The 24,120-nt window shown below is 33.9% G+C and overlaps 1 protein-coding gene across 3 annotated transcripts; it reads right to left on the bottom strand.

The window, feature by feature from the left end:
- Positions 1–360: 360 nt before the first annotated feature.
- On the bottom strand, positions 361–7,119 carry LOC127901171 (disease resistance protein At4g27190-like). 3 transcript variants are annotated; one of them, XR_008053287.1, is made up of 5 exons: positions 6,900–7,113; positions 4,814–6,674; positions 2,439–3,252; positions 1,569–1,712; positions 361–1,442 (listed from the first exon to the last, which is right to left on the bottom strand). XR_008053287.1 is itself a non-coding variant. In XM_052437752.1 (4 exons), exons 2-3 carry the CDS (start codon positions 5,402–5,404, stop codon positions 3,031–3,033), a joined length of 813 nt encoding a protein of 270 aa, XP_052293712.1. In that variant the 5' UTR covers positions 5,405–6,674; positions 6,900–7,119; the 3' UTR covers positions 361–1,712; positions 2,439–3,030. The 3 variants fall into 3 exon arrangements, 1 of the variants encoding a protein (XP_052293712.1); XR_008053286.1 differs by having other exon boundaries at positions 361–660; positions 6,900–7,112; XM_052437752.1 differs by having other exon boundaries at positions 361–1,712; positions 6,900–7,119.
- Positions 7,120–24,120: the final 17,001 nt, after the last annotated feature.

The following is a 24,120-nucleotide window of genomic DNA, read 5'->3' as shown; positions in this document are numbered from 1 at the left end:
ATATCATGTGGATTTAGTTTCAAATTAGGTAATTATTAATTTATATAATAAGTGGTCCTATAGAAAAATAGGATCATAATATATCATGTGCATTTAATTTCAAATTAGGTGATCATTAATTCATATAACAAGTGGGTCCTATAGGACAATAGATTTTTTTTTATAAAAAATTATTATCTTATAAATTTATCGAATAATTAATTTATTGATATTATTTTATTAAGATATTATTAATTTATTGAGTATTATTTTTTTAAAGTTTTCTATTTAATGTTATTTTTTAAATTAATAATTCATGCAATCCATTGAAGTTCAAATTCAAAACTTAAGCCCTAAGAAAACAACTCATTACTACAAGAGTTAAACCTTAACTTTGCCCAATTCTTAATAAAATATTCTCTACACCCACTTCTTAATAAAAAAATATTCTCTACACCCACTTCTTAATAATAAAAAAAAAGGTTTTATTACAAAAATATCCCTAACATAGATTACTCTAATAGCCCAACATTATGTAATCAGCGTGGTTCTTTTTCTGAATTTTGGCACCACTTTTCCTCTGTTCCTGTAACTGCAATTAGTTTTCCTGCCTTACCTGATATACGTTCTTACATTTTGAAGCCTCTCTTGGTCAAATATGACCTTTCCTTTATGTCGACACTATACAACAACAATGCCGAATCAATGTTACGTTTACGAAACGGAAATCGAAATGGACTGGAATTAAAATAAATAGAAATAAGAATATATTGGAATGTGAATGAGAAATAAGAATCAGAATAAGTTATTTACTTGAATTGTATGAATCAAAATTAAAATTAAGTTGGATTCTAATAATGTGTTTATTTTGTCTTAAAATCGAAATCAGAATGAGTTAGAGAATAATATATTACTAAAAAGTCCTTAATAATAATAATAATTAAATCATCAACAAAATAATCCATTTCCAAAAAAAAAAAAAACAACAGTAATCAAAATCAGAATAATCATTGTCATCAACTACAACGCATCAACAAATTATCATCACCATCATCTCATTATCAACGGATTGAAACCATAGCCATCGGAGACAAAATGGGAGGCGAACCGAAATGAAACAAGATGGGGATGAAATTGGGATGGTGACGAAATCAATATGGCCCAGCGTATACAAAACTGATAACTAGTTGCTATTCACAATCGATGGACTAGCAACGACAAAGATGGTGGATGATTTTGGCCGCAATGGTGTTCAGCTGGGAGTAGAGTGCGAGAGAGTTTTAGGATTTTCTTTTTTTTTTTTCCCCACTATTTATATTTTTTTATTTGATTGAATTAACACTGTAACCTGAACTACATCTCACAATGGAGCAAAATTGCTTATCTTATTAAAATTGTAAATACCTTACCTAAAATTCAAAGGATGAAGTTAAGAAGGGGCACTATACCTTAAGGATTATCCTCTGCATCCAATATCAATTTCTTTGTTTAAGCATATAAACCAAATTAACAAAGGAAATATAACAAACTATCGACTTAAGTATTTATTTCCTTTTAAAAGGCTATCTATAGGTAGTGATGAAATTTACCTGGGTTTTATTGCTGCCAAAGAGAGTTGGGGAGTGTTCGTCCACGGTAATGGCTTCAACAAGAGAGAATGACGGAAACTCTACTGATGGCATCAGAGGCGGAGATAGAGACAAGTGAGATGAGAATGGCACCAAGGGTGGCGACTGGAACAAGAGATATGAGAAGAGATCAATATGATTTGCAAGTTATGGTAGAGACTATACATGGGCCTTTGGCATAGGTTTAAATTTAAAAAGTTAGATTTTTTTATATCAAGGTGTTAGACCAATGAAAACTTATGTTAGGCACAAATATAAAGAGGCAGGGGCAGTTTAGTGATTTTATTAATTAGGGTTCAAGTATAAATAAGATATTATGGAGTCATTTAGCGCTTATGTTGAGTTTTGTCCAGTGTTAGGAATAATTAGGAGTTTTGGGAGCGGTTGACCTACCTCTCGAATTGTAGGTCGGGATTGTTTGTTCTTTTAATTCAATCAATAAAAATCAGCCCTAATTTAGCCCCAAGTCCTATCACAAGGTATATGGGTATGTGCGATGGGTAACAATAAACATTCTTCCATTTGAAAATTCCCAAACTCGCTCCCATTGGTATGGAATAGGGAGCAGATCTAGCGGATAATTATCTGCAGCTACGTTATTAGAGGTTCTACATGAACGTTCGTAGTAGGCAATATTTGGAGAGATGAACATTGTACCCTCAAGAATATTTTACCAAATCAAAATGAAAAAAAGATAGAAAGATCAAGTCAAAAGGATAGGGGATTGTCTAACATCTAGCAACAGGTACTTTTTATATCTTATTAACAGAATTATCTTTAACTGTAGAAAAGAATTGAAAAAAAAAAAGCCCACAGAAGAGAAATTCATACCTCATTATTACATAGCTTCTGTACGGTTGTATTAAGGTTACACTCCCAACACCCTTTATCTAGGCCCCAGTTTTTTCGTACCTCTCGTAACCTTGGTGTGCTCGAGACTCCGCAAGAGAAAATCATCACCTTGGGACAATCTATCACAAATAAATCTTCTAGAGATGGGAATTTGAAGGTGCAGTTGCCAGAGCAGAAGCTTGTGAGACTTTCTAAACATTCAAGTGACAACCACTTCAATCTGCTGAATACAACCTCATCTTCTTCTACGTCTTCCTCACTTGAAATTATTTCTGTCATCAGCTTACATCCACCTATCCTCAGTTTCATGAGATGAACCAAACTTTTAGCAGTGAATGAGGATACTAAGTTTTTCAATCTTTTGCAATAAGATACTTCCAATGTTGTTAGGTTTTAAAAAGATGCTGATGATGGCACTAGATTTATCAAATTGTCACACCACCAAATTTCTAACATTTCAAGATTTTGAAGAACTGAGTCTAGTTTGTAGCATTGTTTCCATATGTGCAGGAGATAAGAAAGTTCCCACAACTTTAAACTTTTGATCTGCGTAAGCATTCCAGCATGTTTCTCAACCTCTCCATTTGAAAATATCTCTTTGTATGAACTGTCTTAGTTCAAGCTTTTCCATATTGTGAAATCTCTGAAGGGAACCAATTGAAAAATTATCTGATTTATCACTCACTACCTCAAGACTTTTAAGGTTTTGAAAAAGGTGTTTTGGCAAATGGTCCTGGCATATCATTGTGATGTCCTTTCCACCCAATTTCAGTTCCTCCAAGTTGGAGATAACCTGCACATCCATGGGGCAAATGCGGTTTCACAGAATCTACAGGATTATAAAATATTCTTAACAGGGAAAAGTAGGAAATGTTAAATTGATTGATGCATCAGGCAATAGCCAACTAACATAATATGTTCTTATTCTAGAACCAGCTTGAATGAATTCCTCTTCCCTTCCACCCCCCCGGGCCCCGCAAAAAAAAAAAAAAGACACTCGAAATCAATATAGTATGAGATTTTCCCTACAATTCCATTTTTTTTAGCACCCTACGTTTGGGACGGAAGGAAAAGCCAAGATAATAATTTTCTTCTCTTTTCATTCTTCATCAAATAAAATTTTAATTCGAGTAAATCTCAAATCAATAAACTCTTTGGATTTTTTTTTATCATAGTGCAACTAGTACTTTTTATTTAAGCAGAGCACAGCTGGTAATTACATCTCACCCCAACCTATGTTAGCGGGGTATGAACCCCAACATACTCTAGGAAACATTAGATATCAAGACTTCAAAATTTTCAGTATCTAATTTATGAGTTAATTTAGTAGATTTCAAAAAGAATCTACACAAAGCCAACTGATGCCCATAATGACCTTCACTTCTCAATAAATAGAGATGACAAGCATCATTTGAATCACTAAAATATTTGCATGCCGATAAGCCATTGTGTGATTATCTCATTATAAAGCTAGTCCAGATTGTTTCCAATAATCTGTAATAGAATCGATATTCAGCAAAATTCATTGGTCTCAGACCAACAAACACACCACTGATGACTTAAATGCAAGCAAGTGTCCCATGTTAAGATCAGCATGCATCAATATCTTAACTGGAAGCTGCCACAAGAAAACCAATAAATCCTTAATATTTTACAAATTTAAATATTAAATTGGCCATGATCAGACTACTAAGATCACTAATTAGAATACACAAGTTTAATAAAAGAATAATTACTTTCATACAGTCTCGAGCTAAAATCTTTGGAGGAAGATAGAAAAAATTGAGGATGGGGAGTTGAAGCTCCAGTGGGCCTTAGAAGGCTCTTGCTAGGAAAGAAATGGTTTTCCCTCGAAGCTAAAGAGGTTCTAATTGTTTATGGGAAAGAATTTGTTTCTTGCAACCTCTGTAACTAAGAAGTCTCAACACTATACTTTCTTCTTCATTATTCTAATTGCGAAGAAGTTTTGGGTTAGTTGTATATGTTTTGTTGCTTATTTTTATGATAGAAGGATTTGGCATAGAGCAAGGTGGGTTCAATGCTTTTGGGGTTTTCTTGCATTTCTTGTCGAGGATGTTTTAGGTCTCATATATCTGCATTCAGTCAATTTTCATCTCTTAATTCATAGATGAGATAGGTTACCTAGCTTTACCTATCCATTGTGGACTTCCTGCAAACTCTTTGTAAGTACTTTCTCTAAAATTCAAAATATGGGCGAGTGTGTGTGACAAGAATCATTCTGACCAATATTGTTATGTCACAACTCTAGATAACATAAGGGTGAGTAAAAAAAGATTTTTCAAATCTCTCTCTTCATATATATATTTTAAAAGAAATGGAAAAAGGTCATGTACCTTTTCGACTAAGAAGAGGGGTTGCTGTGTTGGAATAGTGAGTTGACGCACCACACTATTCCGAAAACCAAAAAATCCTGAAGTAAATATTTTTACTTTGTCACAACCATATACCTCCAACCTTTTTAACAATGGCCATTCTGAAGTATGCAATCCAGAATAGAATGTTCTAAGTTCTGACAAGTTCCATAGTTTCAAGAAAATGACTTTTGGAAAGACAAATGTAGCAGATGCTTCTGCTCCTCCTTCCTTCCCTTCAAACTCCCATTTGACAAAAGTGTTACCCATATACAGTTCTTCTAATTGGGTTAGTTTTGATATAACGTTTGGTGGAATAACTTTTAGATTCCAGCAAGAGCTCAAGTCTAGCAACCTTAACTGAGTCAACTCACCTATTTCATTGGGCAACCACTCAATATCTGAATCGACAAGGCTAAGGTTTTCAAGTTTCTCCAGGTTCCCGATAATAGATATATCTCCCAATACACATTGATCTAGACATAATGTTTGAAGGTTTGATAGGAGATGAACTGATTGTGGCAGAGATAAGAGCTGCATCTTGGACAATGCTAAACCTCTTAGCTTTGACATCCCTGTGAAAAAATTTTCAGGTATTTCATACAGAAAAATTCAAGTTGAGGATATTCCAACCCTTTAGGAAGCACCCCAATTTCAATATCATTAAGGGAGACTGCACTGCAGTTTTTCAGTACATCATTATTCAGCCATCCCACTAGAACGTCATTTCTCACTGTGATCACATGATGATCTCTGGACGCAATTGATATGGAAACATCACGAACAATATCATGCATAGAAAACCAGTCTTCGCTATGGCTGTCAAGCAACAAACAAGAGTCTTTGAGTCTGTGTACCAATGCATATACTTTATCTCGTCTTTCTTGCATCGTATAAATGCCTTCAAATAAACCCAAACCCATTCCATATTTCAACAGGTCCATAACAGGAGCATCATAGGGTTGTTTCAGCAAACCACAAAGCAAAAAAGCTGACTTAACTACCTGATCTATCAAATAATTGTAACTCAACTCAATACTAGAATACACTAGTGCATCCAATTTTCCGGCAGAAGACCTCAATTTCTGCAAAGCATCCTTCCATTCAGCCAATGGCTTATTTCTTCATGCTCTTGCAACTATTACAATGGCCAGAGGCAAACCTCCACAATCATTGGCTACTTGAATAGCAACCGACTCCAAATCATGATCTTCAACACAATCACCTACCATCTTCATAAAAAGGCTTCAAGCTTCTTCTTTATTTAAAACAGAAACACAGTAATTATACTTAGAATGCATCTCACTTACCAAAACATTTTGATATCTAGGTGTAAGTAATATTTTACATCCCCTATGAGCACCCCCGAAAAGAATTCCTACAGTCTCCAGATCTATATTTGCCCAAATATCATCTAATATAATAAGGATCTTCTCTTTCCACAATTGGTCAAATAGTGTCCTTGCTCTTTCAGATTCAGTCCCCTTGCAAAGTTCCAGACCTAGCTGCTCAGCTATTTCATCTTGAATCTTCTCAACATTTGCTGTTGAGGATTTCAACACAAAAACAACCTGATCAAAGAGCTTCTCTTTCTTGGCTTCAAAAAGAACTTCATGCATTAACGTCGTTTTGCCGATACCACCAATTCCATACACTCCAATCATGTTGACATTAGGAGCCGTTAAGACATCTAGTATATCAAACAAAATGGACTTTCTTGATTCAAAACCCTTGTAACCTTGGTTGGATAGAAGCCACATATCTTTTGAACCGGTAATCCAAACATCATCCAGTTAAGTGCCAACAAAATCTGCCATTTTCAGAGCTTTTCCCTTTCCTGAAACTAAATAACAGACCAGCAATCGACAATGAAAAGATCGCAAAATGATGCTTCATTCATATGAAAAAAACAAAAAAATTTGAGTATCACTCATCATCAATGAATTGCATTTCACATAATAATATATGTAGATCTGCAGGAAATTTGGGATATTTTTAGCTGATACAAATGACCCGCATCATGTTGGGAAAAAAAAGTCTCAATTAAACAATTCATATTCATACTTACATTAGCTTCTTCAAACCCCAACGCCAATCAAGCAGAAGAAATACGAGCTACTCTTCGCCGCGGCGGCCTCGGAATCGACTAAGTCACCAACCGTAGGTAAAACGAAGATGTCAGGCGGAATGATGAACAGTCGAGAAGATGAACTGAAGAAGAGTAAAGAGTAACGAAGAACGATGAGGATTGACTTCAAAACTTGCTTTTTGCGAGAAGGAAAGGGCTTATTTATAGCTCACAAACTGTTCCCAAACCAGATCCAACGGCGTAAAGGTATTCCAAAAAGAAAAAATCCAACGGCAGAGATAAGATGATGACCTGAATGATTAAAAGATATGAGTACCATTTGGATAATCGGACCAGAGACAATAGTTGCATTTTTTTTTTTTTTGACACAGGGCTCCCTAAATAAGTCCGTGGATAGTGGGATTCGAGACAAATAATTAGATAATTGAGGTAATTAATTACATATTTTTATAATATTAGTAAATAGTAATACTGCAATACAAGTAATAGGGACCTGTAAGAAAATAGTTGTACAGCATGTCCTTTTTTCTGATTTTCTTCAAGAATTGAATAATAAATATCAAAGTTTTGGGACGCATGTACACATTTTGATAAGAAAGATTATAATCCTTGGGGACTGCTAGAGATGGCCATCGTGCTACGTGGGACCGGCCCGCGAACTTGAATTTTTTTTTAAAATTAATTCTTTTCTTTTGAGTAAAAATTTCAATAAAAATTTGTTTAATCATTATATTTTAAAATTATTATCCGTTTAATTCTTTTATTTTTAAAAATATCTAAAGTATCTTTACCATTAAATTATTGATACCCTTGTCATTACCTTTTATTTTTTTACTTATTTTTACAATATTATTCAATTACAATAATATTTCTTTTTTATACATTATTAAAAAGACAAAATTAAATTACCAGTTTAACACTAAAAAAATAAATAAAAATAAAAATATATATTAATTTTTGTGGAACACTCTCATGAGGATTTAAAATATTAATTTTTCTAAAAAAATTGATAATCTAATTTTTTACAATATTAATTTTTTTGGACATACGTGAGCTTCCACATAAATTAATATATATATATATATATATATATATATATATATATTGGTTTAATTTGATAATCTAACTTTTTATTAATATCCCAAAAAAATATTACTGTAAAAGTATAATATTATAAAAACAAGCTAGAAATAATAAAAAATAATGGCACGAGTGTCAATATTTAACGCCAGGGACGTTTTGAGGTGTTTTTAAAAATATAGGAACTAAATAAGCATTATTCTCATAATATAGGGATTAAACAAATTTTCACCCTAAAAGTTCAGTTAAAAGCTGATATCTATCTCGTTAAACAAATTTAAGGACAAAATTATATTGAAATTGTTGTACCATCTCTCTCTTTTGTCTTTTATGATTGGACCCCTTTTCTTTCATTCTTATTTATAGTTTAAAATTACGATAATTTCATTTTCCCATTCTTCTTCCATAATTTCTGTTGACGCTAATTTTTAGTTAACCAAAGAGCTGAATAAAGGGAATGATTTAAAGAGCGAAAACACCAAAGATTTACGTGGTTCAGCACTTGGCCTACGTCTACGGGAGTCAAGAGAGTAAATTCACTATAAAATAATGATTACAACAGAGCTTTTTGTTTCTTGCCACTCTCTAGAGAATTTTTTTTTTTTTTTGCGTGCCTCTACACCTCTGGAGCTCTTTATTTATAATATAAATTTTCAGTATCTTAAGTTTTTACTAATTCCTAACTTTTATCGACTTTCTCTACTTAGTTAGAATTTTATTTGAAGTCTATTTTTGTCTCATTCTCAAAGTAGGTTCCGAAACTTCTAGATTAATTAGAATTTTATTACGTTTTGTTTCATTTTGTGCTGCAGGCCGTTTCCTTTTATTTGTTGGTTTCCTCGTGCACTTTTGACTTTTCTTGGTTCCTAGTTCCTGATTCTTGGTTGTTGGACTTTTGTCTTTTTCTACTTTTCACTTTTACTTTTCTTGGTTCCTAGTTCCTAGTTCCTAGTTCCTAATTTTTGGTTCTTGTCTTTTTCTACTTTTCACTTTTACTTTCTTGTTTCTTGGTTCCTGGTTCTTGGTTCTTGGTTCCTGGTTTCTGGTTCTTGATTCATGGTTTCTGGTTCTTGGTTCCTGGTTCCTGGATCTTGGTTCTTGGTTCTTAGTTCATGGACTTTTGTCTCTTTCTACTTTTGTGCTCTATGCTACTTTATGGATTTCATGCTTCATTCTCTTTTCGGCATCAGCTACCCCTAACTCTTTTAGGGCTTTATTATTCAAGCTCAAAAGAGCTACTTCCTTGCTTATTTATACTTAGTTGTCACTTGTTCTACCCATCAATTGGTCTTCTCTCTCTCATTCAACAACCATTTTTTTAAAAGTCTCGTCCACTCTCTTTTGGTGAGTATTTGCCATTATTTTTCCTTTTTTTTTTTTATAAACAATGTCTTCCGATTCACCAGACTTTTCTGAATTTGAACTTTGTGAATATCCTCTGGAGGAAGATGATTATCAGCCTTTAATCAGTCAGCCGTTCACCGTAAACTTTACCCCTGCTTCATTTTTCCCCCTTCTATCTCTATTGGTCCCTCTTCTGGCTCTACAAAGTGGACCATAGATGAAGAGATTAACTACATGGGTGAAATGTCACTCGAATCCCTCCGTGTTTTTTACGGCATACCTCGTTCTATTTCCTTAGAAACGGTTGGGAAAAATGATAAATCTAGCCATCCTCCTCCTGGCATTGTCACCATGCACCCTAATTGTTTTACCTATGGTGTGGACTCCTTTTTCATCATTTTCTTAGGTACATGCTTAGCAACCTCAAGTGTGCTTCCGCTCAATTAAGTCCAATCGTATAGCGTGCTATGATAGACATGTACATCCTTTGGAAATAAAAAAACCTCACTGGCCCTACTTTCCAACAATTTCAATTTTTTTTACCAATTGATAGCCATCCCCAATCCTAATCGGGGCCCTCCCATTAAGGGTTGGTACTACGTGCGCACTTGGCCTGCCAGCCAGCGGACCTTGCCTGTGGTGGAGGGCTTACCCAGCTTTGCTTAGGAAGACTTTGCTCAGACGTATCTTAATTCTTTTAACCAACTTTGCCCCAGTACGTTTCTTCTAATGACTTGAGACATATTGAAAATTGTGATCCAACTGACATCATGTTAAATAATATCTGTCAGGTACCTTACACTTTCTTACTCTTAGTCTTTCAACAAGGTGTCCATCTATTAAAATTTTATTCATTTCACTGCAGTCTTCCTGTGCCATTCAAGTATCAAGAAAAAGAATTAAAAATTTGATGTTAGAAAGGAACACACTAATTGAATTTGGGCGAGCTTCTGAGGGGTGAATTACTGAGCTAGAGGGAAACTTGGGTGAAGAAAAAGCTTGTGTAGCGTAGTTAAAGGTAAATTATGATAACTTGAAAATTGAGTATGACAACTTGAGGGCTCAGTCCCAATCTGAGATTCAAGATTTGTCCAATTCCTTCAATCAACTTAATTTTCAAATATCCACGACAAAAGTTTCGGCTGTGGAGGAATACAAGACTTCTGCTGAATTTGCCAACATTATTGATGAGGAATTTTGGAAGGGTGCTGCCAAGGTGAAAGCATTGATCGAAAATCATTATCATCACCTTGACTATAGCTTCTAGAAGATTATGAAGAAGAGGATTGACCATGGCATGATGGCCCCCCCTTTTTTGTATTAAGCTGGTGGGATTATATGATGCTTCTATTTCTCACTTCTCTTGTAATAGACTTATGAAGTTGTTGTTTTTTTTTTAATTTGTCACCTCATGTACTAAGCCTTTTCTAAACCAGGAATTTGCTCAATGTGCTTAACTTTTGGGAAGTCCCCTGAAATCGTGAAATTTGCTTGACTTTTCTGCACCAGACTTTGAGATTTGCTTTAATTTTCTATGCATTAACTTTTCTTTTGCTTGTTTCCTGAACCAAGAAACGTGCTTTAACAATTACTTTAACTCTTTTCAGCATGCTTCAACTTTTCTTGCATGCTTTAACTTTTCTAAGAAATTGCTTAAAATTTGCTCTTACTTTTCCTGTTTCTTTCTGGTTAGAATAGGAAACTAAAAAGAAAAACAACATAGATTGTGAAAGAAAAAATGTCTTTATTAATCAAGAGCTATAAGTTTGACCGTGAACGATCTTTCAGTAATAACTAAATTTTACAATAGCTTAAAAAGGGCTTTATTATTACTACTAAAGAATTAATAAATTTTCTATTGATAGTATATCCTTAAATGCTTTGCATTCTAAGGACGTGGGAGCATGACTCCACTCATATCTTTTACCCTATAGGTTCTAGGACAAACGATTTCTGTTATTTGGTAGGGACATTCCCAGTTCAGCCCTAATATTCCAACATTCTGTTCTCTGATATTCTGAAATACTTTTTTAAGAACTAAGTCCCCAACTCGGAAGCTTCTTGAATTTACTTTTGAATTAAAATATTGAGTTGCCTTTTGCTTATACGCTGTAGTTCTAAGTCAGGTATGTTCTCTTTTTTCTTCCAGTAAGTCAAGATTGAATCTTAGCTGCTCCTCATTTTGCTATGGCTGAAATTGTTACACTCTATATGATGGCATCCCTATTTCAACTGGAACCACTGCCTCCATACCAAACGCTAAGAAATATGATGTTTATCCAATTGTTGTAGTATGCGTTGTCCTCTACGACCACAATACAAATGGGAGCTGATCTGCCCAAGCTCTCTTGTGTTTTTCTAACTTGGTCTTTAGGTGATGCTTGATTATTTTATTAATAGCCTCCACTTGCCCATTAGCTTGAGGGTGGGTTGGTGAAGAAAATAAATTTTTTATTCCAAGACTGACATAATTCCCTACAGCGAGGATTGTCAAATTACTTTCCATTATCTGTAACAATAACTTGAGGGATTCTGAACCTACATATAATCGATTTCCATACAAAAGTTGTTGTCTTTTGTTTTGTAATTTGCGCCAAAGGTTCTGCTTCTGCCCATTTAGTAAAGCAGTCTACTGCCACCACGGAAAATTTGGTTTGTCCTTTGCATGTTGGCATTGGACCAATGATATCTATGCCCCACTGTGCAAACGGCCAGGGGCTGGTGACTGGAGTGAGTTGTTCTAGAGGCTGGAGAGGGAAATTAGAATATCTCTGACATTTGTCACACTACTGGACAAACTTGTATGCATCTTCTTTCATCGTGGGCTAAAAGTATCCTTGGCAAATTGCTTTTATAACTAGAGACCTAGCTCCAGAATGGTTACTGCAGATTCCCGTATGGATTTCGCTCATCACATAACTTGCCTTTTCAAGAGCCAGACATCGAAGGTAAGGCAGCGAGTATCCCCTTTTGTGTAACACATCCTCTAGAATCACGTATCGTGCTGACTTTAATCTTATCATTTTTGCGTCTTGCTTATTATCTAGTAACCTTTTATTTTTCGGATAATTAATAATGGGATCCATCCAGCTCCCACTTGTGGCAACGAGACTGACCTTACCACTCTCTTTCTCATTAATACTTAGGTTCGGTAAAAATTCCATAGGAATAAGTCTGGTCAGAGTTGTGTTAGTAACTGAAGCTAACCTGGCAAGAGCATCTGCTTTACTATTTTATTCCCTTGAAATTTGTGTTATAGTGTATTCCTCAAAACTTTTGAGCAGATCTTTAACTTTCTCAGAATATTCCATCATTTTATCTTCTTTCGCCTGGTATTCTGACTTAACTTGGTTTACAATCAATTATAAATCACTATAAATTTCCAGCGTTTCTGCCCTAATTTCTTTTGCCCATTTAAGTCCAACGAGTAGTGCTTCATATTCTGCTTCATTGTTGGAGGCTTAAAATCCAAATCAGAGGGCAGAACTTAGTTCGATATTTTTGGGAGTTACTAAAATTAGTCATGCCCCACTTCCTTATCGATTTGATGAACCATCCACAAACAATTTCCATATCGGCAAAGCTCCAAAGTTAATTCTTTCATTTCTAAGTCGATTACTGGTAAATTCTACTACAAAATCTACAGCAGCTTGTCCTTTGATTGTTGTTCTAGGCTGATACTGATATCGTACTCTCCCAGTTTTACTGCCCATTGGACTAATCTTCCAAACGCTTCTGGTTTTTGCATGATCTATCTAAGAGATTGATTTCTTAGCACTACTATTGTGTGGGCTTGAAAATAAGGCCTTAATTTCCTAGCAGAGATCACCAATGTCAGGGCCATTTTTTCTATCATTGGATATCCCGTTTCAGCATCTGACAGTGCATGGCTCACCGCTGAGTTCGACACAGTTAGGTAAATGTACAGGTTTTTCCTGTCACCGGTTTGGAAAGAATTGGTGGACTGCCTAGGTACTTTTTCAATTCCTGGAATATTTTCTCGCATTCATCTGTCCATACTAGATTTTTTCCTCCACGGAGAGTTTTAAAGAATGGCAAGCATTTATCTGTTGCTCGCGAAATAAAGCGACTCAAGGCAACAACTTTCCTTGTTAATCTTTGAACCTCCTTTACTGTCTTTGGTGACTTTATATCCAAGAGAGCCTGAATTTTTTCTGGATTAGCTTCTATTCCTCGTTGACTGACCATAAATCCTAAGAATTTTCCAGATGAGACTCCAAAAGCACATTTACTTAAATTAAGCTTCATGTTAAAATGTTTCAATATTTTGAAAGCTTCCTATAAGTCTGCAACGTGATCTTCCATTTTCTTGCTTTTAACAAGCATGTCATCTGTATAAACTTCCATATTCTTTCCAATCTATCCAGCAAATATCTTGTTGACCAACTTTTGATAAGTTGCTCAAGCATTTTTCAACCCAAAAGGCATTACATTATAGCAATATAACCATTTTTTTGTGATGAATGTTGTTTTCTCCCTATCTGAATGATGCATTTGAATTTGGTAAACGTGAGTAATTCATGCCCAGCGGTTGCATCAACTAATTGGTCGATTCAGGGTAGAGGAAAGCTATCCCTGAGGCACGCTTTGTTCAAGTCAGTAATGTCTATGCAGATTCTTCACTTTCCATTTGGTTTTTAACCATTACTATATTAGCTAACTAGGTAGAGTAATGCACTTCTCTTGTAAATCTCGTTTTTAGCAGCTTATCAACTTCCTTAGCAATTGCTTCATACCTTTCTAGATTAAAAGATCTCATTTTTTGTCGTACTGATTTGAAACTAAAATTAACATTCAATTGATAGGTTATTACTTCAGGATTTATTCCAGGCATGTTTTCATGAGAACATGTGAATACGCCAGAATTTACTCTAAGGAAATTTTCAATTTGTGCATGTAGCTCCGGAGTCAACGATTAGCCAACTCGGGTGCACTTGCTTTCATCCCCTTGTTGCAGCTAAACTGTGTCTAACTCTTCTACTGGAGAACCTCTTTGCTCACCTTTTTCCTCCCTTGGGTCAAGCATAATCTGTAGGTTTTCATGTCTGTCCATCCTGCCTCTCAAAGCTGTAGCGTAGCGTTTTCTAGACTCTTCTTGATCAGCTCTTAAGACTCCAACTCCTCCTTTTGCTGGAAAATTTATCTTTAAATGGTAAGTTGAAGTTGCCGCTTAGAACATGTTTAAAGCGGGTCTCCCCAAGATGACATTGTAAACTGACAGATGTTCCACTAATAAGAAATTTATCATTTTAGTAACTTGGTGGGGTGGTTCCCCCATTATCACCGGTAACTACCCAAAGGGATAAAACATTCTTCTCCAAAACCAATTAAGAGTGTGCGTATTGGTTTTAATTTCTCTCTTCCAATCTCTATTTTGTCAAATGCTAATGCATACAGGATATCTGTCGAACTTCCATTGTCTATTAAAACTCTATAGACCTTCCTATTTGCTAGGATTATGGAGATGATTAGGGCATCATCATGGGGCTGATGTATTCCTGTTGCTTCTTCATCTGTAAATATGATGGTATTATGTCTTATTTTGGCTTCTTTTTGAGGCCTACTAACTAAATCTATAAGGAAAACTCCTAGTGTGTTTCTGGGCTCTCTAGTGTGATCTTTTTGGGCCCTATTAGAATCTCCTCCACCTGCGGGTCCATCGAATATAGTCCTTATGGGTGTGCCACCTGTAATGTCTTGACCTTCTCGCACAAATAATGCTATTTTCTATGGAGCATGAGATGATTCCTCTATTCTTCCACCATCTTTCTTCACAAATTCTTTAAGATATCCTCTTTGGATCAAAGATTATATTTCTTCCTTTAGATCAAAATAATCTTCTGTGTTGTGGCCATGATCTCGGTGGTATCGGCAATATTTACTTTTATCCCTTCGATTGGGTGTTGTATTTAATGTCTTTGGTCTTTCGCAGTAAATCTAGGTTTCTAATTTGCATCAGTACTTGCTCTCTGGGTAGAGCAAGTGGTGTGTAGCCTGAAAACCTGCTCTGCGGAATTCTTAGACCTTTGTTTTCTAGCCTACTCATTTTTTTTTCTTTGTTCTCAATTTGTTCCTCATTTCTTTTCCTCTTTTCTTTCACTCTTTGTGGGTTTGAATTAGCCCCCATTTTCTCATTATTAACTTATCTGCATTTGAATAGTTTTGGGCTCTTGACAAAAGCTCTGTGAAAGTTTTTAGTGGATTTTTTGCAAGTGAGTAATGAAATTTTCTCGGTTGCAATCCTACTATAATAGTAGTCAAGGCCACTACATCACTATAGTTTTCTACCTTTACAACCTCTTTGTTGAAGCGAGTAATATAATCTTTTAGTGACTCATTCTTCATTTGTTTAACAATCTTTCAGTGACTCATTCTTCATTTGTTTAACCGACAGAAGATGAGTCGGTGGAAGCTGATGGTATCTAGCCCCAATAAATTGGCTAATATATATTTGACTTAGCTAGGAAAATGAAGAAATCAATCCTGGTCTTAGCTTTCTGTACCATTTTCGTGTTGCTCTAGTAAGTGTCAGCAAGAAAGCCCTACACATAGTTTTTCCTGACACTCCTTGCACCTCCATCCAAGATCTGTAAGTTTCTAGATGTTCTATCGGGTCTCCTTCTCCTCCGTATAATTTTATTTGAGGCATCTTGAATTTTGGAGGCAGAGGTGCATCAAATATGTCCTTAGTGAAAGGAGGTTCTCTCTCCTCCATGTATGGTCCAACCGGAGTTTTCTCAATATCATATATTCTTTTCTTGAGCTTTTGCAACTCTGCTTCCAAACCCGCCGCGTCAGCACTAGACTCAACCAGTTCACACCCTCTGAATTGGATTTTAGATTGGCATTTTTCATTTAATCTCTCCTACAAATCTCTAGAGTTCAACGCTTGTCGCAGATCGAGTTTTTCATAATTAGCGTGACTGGCATGGCTCCTGACTTGTGAGCCATCTTGAGATCTTTCCTTTTCATGATCATGCTGACCATGATGTTGGTGATGCTGTTGTTGCTCCTCCATTGGCAGGGCAGACCCTCGATTCCTTTGACTTTTTATGTACTGGAGTACCAAATTCATGTTTTGTGTCAAATCAGCCACTTGTTGCGCAAGTGGTGGGAACGAGCCCATGTTGCTATGCTGCCTCCTTGGGGGCCTAAGGATTCGCGGTTAGTTACGATGGCTGTGGTGGCTTCGCTGGCTCATGATGTTGAGTTGAATGATTTTTTGTTTGCAATTAATTGTATCTTCCCCACATACGACGCCAATCTGTTGACGCTAATTTTTAGTCAACTGAAGAGTTGAATAAAGGGAATGATATAAAAAGCGAAAACACCAAAGATTTACGTGATTCAACGCTTGGCCTACGTCCACGGGAGTTAAGAGAGCTAATTCACTATAAAATAATGATTAAAACAGAGCTTTTTCTTTCTTGCCACTCTCTTGAGATTTTTTTTTTTTTTTGGCTTGCCTTTGCACCTCTGGAGCTCTCTATTTAAAATACAAATTTTCAGTATTCTAAATTTTTACTAATTCCTAACTTTTATCGACTTATTTGAAGTCTATTTTTGTCATAATAGACTTTATTATTGGGTCATTATCATAAATTTGCTATGGGTGATAGTGGCATTTGATTCTAAGTGGGGTTCGGGCATCTAAACAACCAAAGGCTATAAGGGCGCAAACACAAGAGAGCAAATTTAATCAGAGAAGGAGAAAACACATGTGAACACTGATAAAGAAAAAGCAGGCTATTGATTTGTCAAAGCGGGTTGCTTGGTTTGTTGCTGTCGTGCTGACCTTCGTAAAGTTACAAGCTAAAATACTTCTCTACTCTTTCTATCTCTCTTTGTTCTCCTTAAGCATTTCTTTCTCTTCGCAAAACCAAAGAAAATTCCCACTTCTCTCATTCGCTCATCGGAAGAGTCTTCTTTTTTTCTTTGTTTTTAAACAAGTCTTTCTTTCTTTTTCTGTTATTCTCAAGAAAAAATATTTTTTTTGGTTAAAAAAATGGATAGTCCGAATAATAATACCCACGAAATTAGAGCTCTGGTTCCACGCAACAGTAGTAGAAGACGAACCAGCAACGATTCAAACTCACCCGAGTTTGAGTTTTGGATTCTACAAGAAACTAGCTCAAATTTTTGAAACCTTCGATTTTTTAGAATTTCAGTGTACAATTTTAGGATTGCAATGTTATTAACTAATTTTACACATCCTACTGTAGGAACCACTCTTTCTTTAGATCTAATGGTGACATCAGAACCTTATAAAAAAATGGTGACATCAGAACAGGACAAAAAATATGGGATACCATACAACAGTTGCAAGATGGCGGGACCAAATTCAATTATCAAGAAAGCATATTAATAACATATGACGACTGTAGCTAAACTATAGTGTTTTTAATTAATCAACATTTTTATAATAGAGCAAATAAAAATTAAGAATATACCATAACATTAATAAGAATATAAAAACGTCGTACCATTCAATGATAATACAAAATTTAATTCTAGTTTGATAGCATAATTTTTAGTTGTAAAAAGATAAACTTCGAATTAGTTACACAAATCTAATTTAATTTTAATTTGACAAATTGTTATTAGATTTAAAGTTACTAAATTTAATTACAATTATGGTTTATTTTTTGAACCTTATTACGTTCAACAACAATAACAGATATTGATATTTGATGAATGATAAATAATAACAACTTATGAATTTCAGAATTTTTTTGTAAATTTTTAATAATTAAACGCACACACTATATAAGATTCGATTTCAAGACCTAAGTCATGAAAAGGCTGCCCACTAACTAGTGGAGCTATAGCATAGTAATACAAATATTGATGACGATGATATTAATGTTGAAATTGACGATGATGACGATGGTGACAATAAAGATTAAAATTTATGAATGTTGGTGATAATACACAAATAACAAATAGTTTAGTAAGTGTCAAGTTAATTAGGATGTACTGTAAATTATAGTGATGTAAATTACATCTCATTTTATTTTATTTGTTATATGTAACTTTTTATTTTAAAATAATAAATTGTATTTATTTACCTCTCAAATAATGTTTATTTAATTTAACTGAGCAGTATTCTATTTATTCTTTAAAGTTTAAATTATTAAAATTATTCAAATCATTCAATTAAATTTATATGATATCACTTAATTAATACATTTATCAATGTGACTGTGTGAGTATGTCACTAATTTAAAAATAAATAAATATGAAAATAGAATTTATAATATAATGTAAAATTTCAAATTTAAATTTCAACGGGCTCTTAATGGGTCCTTAATGGACTCATGCTTGTGTCCAAGCATAGGCCATGTAATGTACTTTCTTCTCTTTTGTTTAATCATGTTTGTGAGAAACAGAAATTGGAAAGTGATGGATTGATTGCGTAATCCACGTCATGGAGGGAGGTTTTCCTCCCTCTCTTTGTTTATTCTTGTTTGAATGGGAGATCTTGAAAATATGGTTGAATAACAGGGGTATTTTAGGAATAAAAAAGGAATTTGTAATGTTTTTTTGAATAGTGATATTTGACCCCTTCAATCTCGCTCACCAATCTCCACTATGTATTTAACACTACTAATTTTTAAAATTATTCTTATTAAAAGATGAAAATATAATAAAACAAAAAATAAAAATTTAAAAAACCCTAACCATTTCCACTACCATTGTCACCGCCCCAAGTCACCATTCTTTATCATTCGTTCTAATCTCAGCCATTTAATTGCTAGCCATTTCATTTTAATCTTTATTATTCATTCAAGTTAATTTTTAATTTGTTGATTCCTATACTCAAATTATTTTTTCTCTCTATTTCTGTGAGATTGTTTTTATTTTGATACTATTGTATCAATCTCACCAAAATCAATAGAAAGAAATAAGGAGCTTTAGTTGGCGGCTTTCAAAAAAATTTTTTGGTAGGACCAGTCGGTACCAAAGGGATGGTAGTAGACAAGGGATGGTGGCAGACAATGATGGTAGGAGAAGAAGATGGCTAACGTTTCTATAATTTATTTATTTATTTATTATTTAATAGGGATAATTTTAAAAACAAAAGGGCATAATTAAAAATAGTGAGGACAGTAAGAATTTAAGGAGGTCAAATATAACCTCCCTCTTATATTTTGTCGGCATGTTTTAAGGGAGCAATTAAATAGAAAATCTTAACCGAATACAAACCAATAAAAACCAATTATTTCTGCCTTGTAATTTATGCAATTATTAGATTGTTTGAATGAGCTTCTAGCTCCTAGCAATCATTTGCAGCTCTTAAAAGAATTTTGCATCTTAAATCATGATCACGGTGATACCTGCTCTTGACAATATGCGTATTATTAGTGGCGATACCTGGTCTTTACGTTGGGGTTTTTAATTAGATATCCTTTGATAATTCAAAAATTATTTAATTGCCCCTATCCTTTTTTATTTTTATAGATACCCTAAGAATTGTATATAAAGCCTAAAATACCCTTAATTAATGCATCAAATCCACTCCTTCTCACTCTCTTCCCTCCTTTTACACTCAAAATCTCTTCCAACCGAAATCAATTACAAAATCTCTCAACATCTCTTATAACCTCTTACGTAAATACAACTATGTATTCACATCTCTAGCACCCATATTTTTTTCAATTGAAAGGAGATGCATTACTCATTAAACAACCCAATAAGGTATGTTAATGTTGTTGGGTTTTAGGTTTTATATTTATAGAAAAATTTAAATATTTTTCTCACATTATAATATTCTATTTTCAATTTTTTCATTATTTTTCGTCATATGTCAAAATGTATGCAACGTAGGTTGTTTAATTTTTTATTATTTATTATTTTTAGCTAGATATCATGTTAAACATGTGTTTATGGCGAAAATGTTTCGAGTCATGTATTCTTTTCGACGTCATGCAGGTCATGTAGTCAATCGTGTAGGTCATGTAGGTCATTTAATTAATATAGTTGTGTAATTCATGTAGGTTGTGTAATTATTTATATATGAAATTTTATATTATTATTTTTATTATATCAATAGATATGGTTTTAGCCACTCGACCTTTGGCCGAGTGGTTAGGGCCGCTGTCCTTCAAGTTGGAGGGCAACAGTTCGAACCCCCACAAGCGCAATGTGGGGGTATTTCCTTCCTTAATTATATTGTATAATTAAGTGAATGCACTCTTCTCCCTTGCTCAAGAGTGAGTTGGGTAGACATCCCTTGAATATTAGTGGGGGTTAAAATCTGGGCAGAGCTCAATTAGCATTGATGTAAGTTGGTCCTAGATTGTATAATTGAGTGAAGGTAGTCTTCTCCCTTACCCAAGAGTGAGTGGAGTAGACATCTTAAATATTAGTAAGGGTTAAAATCTGGGCAGAGCTCAATTAGCATTGATGTAAATTGGTCCTAGTAATAATCTGATTTGTAAATATCAGTTATAGTCTCACATAATATGAATTGTAATTTGAGCAATAGTCTCATGTAATAAAAAAAAAAAAAAAATATATATATATATATATATATATATATATATATATATATATATATATATATATATGGTTTTAGTACATATATCTACTCTCTTCAATGGTGTATAGATTGAACAAAATAAAAAATATAGATTCAAAGGTTCTAAGGTTAAAGGGATAATGATACCACAGTTGACAACATTCTTTAGCTTGTATCAAGTGTTTATATGTTTTGAACTATAGGTATGCTCTAGGCACCTTATTTTCAGCTTTTGAAGTTTACAAATTTTATGATAATTGTTTCGAAGTTTGCAAATGATATCCTCTTTTAAATCAATAATTAATCGTGCTCTTCAAATTCATGTTTATTGATGTGTTATGTAAAATTGTGAAGGGAAACTAGGCTTGGATGGTGAGGCATGTGTTACCTTTATGTTAAACAAATAAATTGTGTGTTGAAAGAATTGCAAAGATTGCTATATTATCATTAGCAGTCATTGGAACTAATATTTCATTCAGGAAACCATTTGCAGCAACATTTGACTACAACAAGACCATAAACTGACCATCCTCTTAATAAAGTTCACTTAATGAAATCATTAAAAAAAAACAAACAGTTAAATGTGTGAAAAAAGTATTGAAGAGAAGAGAAAATAACTCTATATAATTTAAAACATTCAAGAGAGAGTAACACGATTCCTTGAAATAGAAATCTTCAGGTAATCTTATTCATGTACAAACAATAACAATGATTAACATTGCGGTTTTAGGTAATCTTATTCATGTACAAACAATAACAATGATCAACATTGCGGTTTTTCTTTACTAATGATTCTAAGTAAGAAATAACATAGATAGAATTTTAGTGGCAAAAAATGACATTGATTTTCTTTCTTCTTTAGGATACAACAATAGCACATTTTCAAAAGATATGGAAAATGATCAATAAATCAATCAATTGTAACTTTGGGATGCTATTAGCCTTCCTATGGTTCCCTTATCAGTAGGCCTCAAGCTTAAGAGAGCAATTGGAAACAAACTTTTCTAGTTTCTTAAACAGTAGATAACAAGGAGTGACAACTAGATTATGAAAAGATACACAGTAGAATGCCTCAGCATGCAACCAAGAATCAGACATAACACTGATGTAATATTGCAGTGGATATGATTAAAAAATTGGCATAGTGAAGAAAGTTTTTGAGGTTCCCCTCTAGCCATTTGCTTCGTCAATGTAAAAAGCTCTGGGTAATAAATGAGGTCACTCAGAATCCTGTTAAAAGTAGTTCCTCTTGTTCACATATAGTATAATTGCATCTAATAACAAGTATTACATAATACAACTATAAAACAGAAAATTATTGACAATTTTCACTTATGGTTTGCTGCTTTTCTTTTTTTAGAATAAGTTTCTTTGACATTTTGCATAGCAACAAATATAAATTCTTAGCACGAGTTAAGTCTTCAAAGAAACAAACTATTCTTATGAATTAGGAATAATGACAAAAGTCGTGTAATTTTGAGATCGTGTACTCATGCAATTGTGTATTACAGGAGGTTGTGTAATACATGAAGGTTGTACAACACACGACTGAAGGTCATGTAATACATGATTGAAGGTCTTGTAATATTATAGAAAGTCATGTAATAAATGACTGAAGGTCATGCATTACATGAAGTCATGTGTATTACATGACCTTAAATCGTGTGTTACATGACCTATCACAACCGAATTATAATTTGCGCAACTTATTAATTTTTCACCATTTCCACGAAGCAAAATAGCTTCAGAATTTGTTTTAAATATTTTATGAGAAACCCACAACCAATTTAATTTATTTTTTCAATATAAAACCCTAATTTTTTTACTTTTCCCTAAATATCAAAACTCTAACAACTAATTAAAAGAAAAGAACTACTTACCTAAATAAGTCAAATTCCAACGATTGTGTAGCAATTGATCAGCTCTCGCCGCTGACTGTGCAGCAACAAAGTAGTCTTCTCCTTCTCTAAACTCCAGTTCTTTCCTTTCTCCAAACTTGGTTTAGCATGTATGGAGTTAATTGCAGCAGGTACACCTCCGTACTTCAAAACTTATCTCAATACCCTAAAATTTGATTTTGCCAAAATTTTCATCAATACCCTTTAAAAGCTGATAGAAAATTACTAAGCTATCCTCATTTTAAAATATTTCAACTCAACGGACAACACCTCTCCCCCCTCTACTCAAGCAAACAAACACCCATATCTGCTGCAATTCCCTCCATTACCTTTACTCAAACAAACAAACACTCATCCTCCATTCTCATACATGCTAAATCGAATATCAACTAGCATCACCTCTGCAATTCGCTCACCGGCATCACCTCTACTGAAACAAACATTCATTCTCCATACATGCTAAATCGAACTTCAACACGAGCAAATTGAGCTTGAGAAGGGGAAGCTGCCACAACTGAGAAAGAGAAACCTAGTTCATCACTACATAATCGCCGACGAGAGCTAATCCTTTACTGCAAAATGGTCAAAATGTAACTAGTTGAGGCAAGTAATTCCTTGTAATTAGTTTTCTTGTTGATATTCAAGAAAAAAAAATAAAAAGTTAGGGTTTTATATTGAAAAAATAGATTAATTAGTTGTGGATCTTTCATAACATGTTCGAAAACAAATTTTTAGTTGTTTTACTGCATGCAAATTGTGAAAAATTAATGGATTGTGTTGATTATAATTTTATCATGTAACACACGATTTGGTCGTGTAAGGTTATGTAAGATTCAAGGTTGTGCACGATTACACGACATTCATGTATTACACAATTACACGACCTTTAATTCCAGATTGAAGAGTAAAAAGTTCATCATCTCTCCAGGTGTGTTCTGTAATTTAATTTTTTGTTTCTTGTCAATAGAATATACACATTACATTTAGTTTAATTAGGCTCACAATAAATTTGAATGGTACAGATGCCTTTACCTTGTGGAATGTCATTATTTAGAAAGATCCTTAATTTCTAATTATAAGTCATGGTAAGTCATGGTATGTCTAGTTATGAGTGGAAACACTTTAATTTGGTCACTGCAAATGGTGTTCTTATGTGTATAACATTACATTAATTTCCTATAGTTGATATTTTTTTTTCTTAATTGATTTCTTGGATTAATTATATGTAGGCATTCCTCATGTATGCTTGGGTAGAGGAAGAAAGCACTTTGAAGATAAAAAAAAAAAGCTTTTTAAATGGCTATAATATGTTTAATTGCGATGTTCATTAGTGTAT

Source organism: Citrus sinensis, chromosome 3 (genome assembly GCF_022201045.2).
Source record: "Citrus sinensis cultivar Valencia sweet orange chromosome 3, DVS_A1.0, whole genome shotgun sequence".
NCBI classification, from domain to species: Eukaryota; Viridiplantae; Streptophyta; class Magnoliopsida; order Sapindales; family Rutaceae; genus Citrus; species Citrus sinensis.
The sequence above is the reverse complement of the archived record's forward strand: the minus strand, read 5'-3'. Positions and strand labels throughout refer to the sequence as shown.

What these genes read in the sequence shown, in the direction of transcription:
- LOC127901171 (XM_052437752.1), bottom strand. Translation starts at nt 5,404, where the DNA reads ATGTCAAAGCTAAGAGGTTTAGCATTGTCCAAGATGCAGCTCTTATCT. An exon ending in CCCTCTTCTTAGTCGAAAAG is followed by an intron (nt 3,253 to 4,813) that starts GTACATGACCTT and finishes ATGGATGTGCAG; the next exon opens with GTTATCTCCAACTTGGAGGA.